The sequence below is a fragment of the Manacus vitellinus genome, unplaced genomic scaffold (assembly GCF_001715985.3).
Source record: "Manacus vitellinus isolate BGI_N305 unplaced genomic scaffold, ASM171598v3 scaffold_3_pilon, whole genome shotgun sequence".
In the NCBI taxonomy this organism is placed as follows: Eukaryota; Metazoa; Chordata; class Aves; order Passeriformes; family Pipridae; genus Manacus; species Manacus vitellinus.
Genome location: NW_021940535.1, coordinates 37,920,683 through 37,925,363, shown reverse-complemented (window position 1 = coordinate 37,925,363; position 4,681 = coordinate 37,920,683). Strand labels below are relative to the sequence as shown.

Sequence of the window (4,681 nt, the reverse complement as noted above, 5' to 3'; positions counted from 1 at the left end):
CAAAAACTGCCAGAAGAGATTCTGGAGAGGTCTAGTATAGGCATGAAGTCCTCAGAGAAAATCATCAATTACTGAGAAGTAATTACAGAAACTAGTGTTCATCTTCGCAGGTAACAGATTAGGTGAGCTACATATTACATTTGTTTGAAATATTAATAAAACCTTGAGAATATATATGACAAAAATAAAGCCACAGGTAATGATTCCAACACAGAAAAGCAACTGTATTCATTGAAGGTACTTCTACATGTGCTTTCTTACACTGAAGCCTGTATTTTGGCGGTGAGAGGTGAGTGTGTATCCATTAAAACAAGTGGCTCAGTCACAGAAACAGATCGGAACTCACAATTTGTGCCAACTCTGCCAAAAGGATGTCTTTTGAGTGAGCACACACACACAAGACCAAGCCCTGATTTGTAAGTCCCCACCTCCTCATACACACACCTTCACCACCCTATGCATGGTCCCTGTATGGAAAGACCTTTGTTCCTTGCAGTGTCTCCAGCCACAGGCACAAGGGTTATTGAGGGGCTCTCGCCCTGGACAAGATGTCACAGAGCTGACATGGAAATCACAAGCCATTGCTTCAGACAGGGAGCTAAAATCTGCATCTCCTCCTCTGCAGAAACTGTGAACAGGTTCTGTCTGCACAGCACAAGCAAGGCAACCTCTGAGGCCTCATTTCTCAAACTGAGGGCTGAGGAAGCACTGATTCCAACAGCACAGGCATGGGGAGCTATCATCAAGCAGGCTGGATGTGGTATCTTGAAGCTGGGAATTACTGGGTGAAGCTGGAATAGTGTGGGCTCCAGGCAGTCCCTCTCACTGTGTGTGCCCATGACCAGCCCCCACTGAACACAGCAAAGCTGTCTGAGCTGACGTGCTCAGCACCGCCGTGTGTGCGCAAAGGTGCGCTGTGTTTGTTCCAAAGGACACATCCAGCACTGCTGGTGTTCCCTCATCCAGCCCGACCCCCTCTCTGGTGAGCAGAGCAGGAACTCTGCCCAGGCTGCCAGGCTGCCGAGGGATGCAGCAGCTGCCTTCTCCTCCCCTCCCTGTTGAACACACGCTATTCAGGCAGCCACTTAAAATGGAACACGCACAGAAAAATCCCCAGAAAAAAAACGTTCTGCTTAAATTTCCCGTGATTGTTTCACTGGGCTGTGTGTCTGCAAGTATTTCACCGGTTAGAAGACTGAACTTTAAAGAGCATTTTATGGATTCCACCTTGAGGAAGGCAGCATGATTTATACACAGCTGGATAGTTAAGGATGAATATCTGTCCTTTCATACTCTGCAATCAACAGAAAAGCCATCCCTCATATCACATTAGACCACTTCATTAAAAATGAGAGTTACTGAAAGTAACAAATTTTGTGAGACTCAGTGGGATCTGACACCAAACTCTCCAGATTCAGGAGGCAGCCAGGAAACTGCTAAGATAATAAAGGTTAAACTAAGGAGAAGATGAAAGCAGACACACTGCTTGGAGGTGACAGTGATTGGTGCCCAGGCTGAATAGTCAGTGTAACTAATGAATCACACATTGATAACAACAGTCTGTACATGCACCAATGCAATATTGTGGCACTATTAAACCATCAGGATATTAATTACAACAGGATCTAAAAACTGCATTAGAAAACTTGTCTCATGCTTTTGGCTCTATAGAAAAACAAAATACAAGAGAGTTCCTGTCCCGAGGGGCTTCCAAACCAAGTAGATAAGAAACACGGTAAGAGAAAGAACAGATATGATACATGTAAGCTGCAACCGTCTTGACTGTTAGGTTGGGGTTCTAACTTGTGTTTTTAGGCTTTGCAGCACCTGAGTCTCTGGAGCTCCTTGATGATATAGATGCTAAAGGGAGCTGATGTGTTCATTGGAAAGGATCAGTACAGTTTCATATAAATGTGAAAAAAAAAAGCCTAAAATTGCTCGTATGAATATTTTCAAAATGAAAAATTTACATCTTTTTGTTGCAAGTGATACTTTATTTCAAAAATATTAAGTTAAAGTACCAGAATTAGAACAAGAAGCTTAAAATCTAAAATCATGTCCACATGCTGGAACACAGCTGATTTGGATTCCAGTTAAGAATGGGAAAAAACCCGAATTTGGAAAAGTTGCTCTTGGATAAGAAAACAGTTATTTTACTAATTCAACTTTTGGAATGTAATTTGGTACTCACTGTGCAAGGGCCACAACCTGTTCCCGGGTAGTAGTTAGTGGTAGAATTGTTTTGGAAGCATCATTAATGTAATCCATTAAAATGATGTCAGATGGCGGTAGCCAAAGTGTATTTTCTAGATTTATTTCTTCCTGGTCTTTAGATGCAATATCAGTAACTTCTTTTGCTTTTTCCTCTTCTGTTTTCCCCTTTCCTTTTCTTACATGGAAAAAAAAAATACATTTATTTAGAATACTGTAATCTCTAAAGTTCAAATACAAATACAGTAGTTCTCCACCAGGACATTTACACAAATTGATTAGGGAGGGATGGAAAGTAGGAGAAATCTTTTCTCTTAACAACAAATATCCAAAATGTATAAAGCTGTAGAGAACACTTGTGGAACATTCCCGCAGGAGATGGTTAGGAACCAAGTGTCACTATCTCTACATTAACAGTGTTGTAAATTGTCATTTTATTTTTGTCAGTGGCTCTGGTATGTCTTTCCCATATATGGGTTATCTAGGGGAGGAGACTCTTACCTACTACATACAGAGAGGAAAGATCTTTAGACAGTTATGGTTTGGTTCCAATGGATATGAACTAAAAATCATGACCTCCAGTGACTTTTTACTTGATAAAAATCTGGACTTAAAATAAAGGAACAAATGGTATCAAAAGCATGGCTGAAATCTTGAGAGGACATTCCAAGAGATAATCTCTGTACTTGCAAGTCCAGGTTCTTCAAGTGTTATGTAAGCTGCAACATGGCTTGTCAGAGGAAGATTTTACAAGAAGTGTGTGGGTTTGTTGACTTTTTTTCATTGCTCGTGCTTCATATTTCACTGATGCTTGGGATCTGAAAATGACTGTGATCCTGAACAGGCATCATAAGCACCCAGCAGAAGTATAAATGAAATGATTGTTCTACTTAGATTGAATATTGTGCATTTCACAAGTAATGCAGCAACTATAAAATCGGTATCTTACCAGAGGTATCATTAAGGTCTATACAATCAGACACTTTAGGATTTTTCATTTGTGGGAACACATGAAACTAGTGTTTTTTAAGCATTATGTCTTTTTCAGCATAAATCCTGAATAATTCTACTGTGAAATATGACAAAATTTCTTTCCTTCATTTAACAGCTCTGTCTTATTTTTTTAAAAATCTATAGTATTTCTGGTGTTCTTGGAAGGAAAGAGAAAAAAAAGAAATACAGAACCACTAGAGTAGATGGCTCCAGGACACACTATCATTATTCTATGCTCTTCAAATTATTCTTAAAATTTTTACAATGAAACAGGACTCTTAAGATGGAAGGCACTGGGCAAAGCAAAAGGGTGTACATCATTATAAGTAGTTGAATTCAAGCACTTTGTCTGCAGAATACTTTGCAAACTTTTCTTTAACCCATTGAGATTTACCATATTCTCAAAAAGCCCTTTTCATAGGTGTCATAAAGCACATTATTTTAGAGGGATAACCAATTAAGATTTAATCTTAAAATTACAGAAAAATTATCACCCTCTTAAATGAACTGATCTGATTATTAACTACACATATACTTGAAAAAAACCAGTTTTCTTTATCTAATTTGACTCTAACTATAGCCAGGGAACCTTATAATGCTATATTAAACAGCCTCTTACTTATCCATTTATACACTTATACACTATGGTTAAAAACGCCCTGTTTAAAAAAAATTAATTATTCCAAACTCTCTGGTGTCCGACTTAGCAGGTTTTCAAAGGAACAACTTCTACAAATGCTATAATTCTTGTTTCTTGACCATTTTCTCTCTTTTTCCCCTTTATCCCTTCTCTCCTCCCAGTACTTTCTTTCCCTATAAAAAGTGCACCATTAAATTACAGTGCTATAGCAGGAGAATTTGTTCCTTATTCCTATCTACTCAAATGAGTCTCAGATCACTCATTCTCCTCCTTCCCAGTTTTTAGGAAGAAAACACCTGAGAGGGATGGGTTTGAACAGTGATTTGCTTGGGGTTTTTATTGCTGCTTATTTCTCTCAGGTATAACTATGTTCTGTTCCTTGGTGGAATAGCTGCTTTAAGGTTGTCTTCCACACCTGTCTCTACCTTACTTCTCAACTGTTCAGTTCATCATATCTGTCTAATACTTCTCTCATAAGGAACTGTGGAGCTCTTGTTATTTTGTACAGCAATTTTGTAAGCATTACAGTAGACTTCTACTCTCTTTTTTCCTGCCCACTTTTTTTTTAATTCCCATTTCTTTACCAGTGGGAATTGTGACATCAGAAAAAAACATCACTCTCATTTCCCAAAGCTGTTTTCCTACTTGTGAGACTACTTGCTGTGAATGCAGAGGAATGTTGCAAAGGAGAGATCATGGCACTTAATAGTTTCCAAGCTGTTTCTGAGTACTGTTGCAACTTCAGTATAGAAGTCCAAGGGGTCACCAGAGCATCAGGGTGACGAAGAAGGCAGCCAATACAATATCCTACCATCAAAAGACAGCCATGACACCTAT

The 4,681-nt window shown here is 39.0% G+C and overlaps 1 protein-coding gene across 3 annotated transcripts in view; it reads right to left on the bottom strand.

Annotated features, from left to right (window-relative positions):
- Positions 1-4,681, bottom strand: part of ARMC3 (armadillo repeat containing 3) — a 60,107-nt gene that overhangs the window by 2,324 nt on the left and 53,102 nt on the right. For all 3 annotated transcript variants that reach the window (XM_018075710.2, XM_018075711.2, XM_018075712.2), the window contains one exon: positions 2,192-2,389. In XM_018075710.2, coding sequence (XP_017931199.1) covers positions 2,192-2,389 — 198 coding nt within the window. The remainder of the gene's footprint in view (positions 1-2,191; positions 2,390-4,681) is intronic.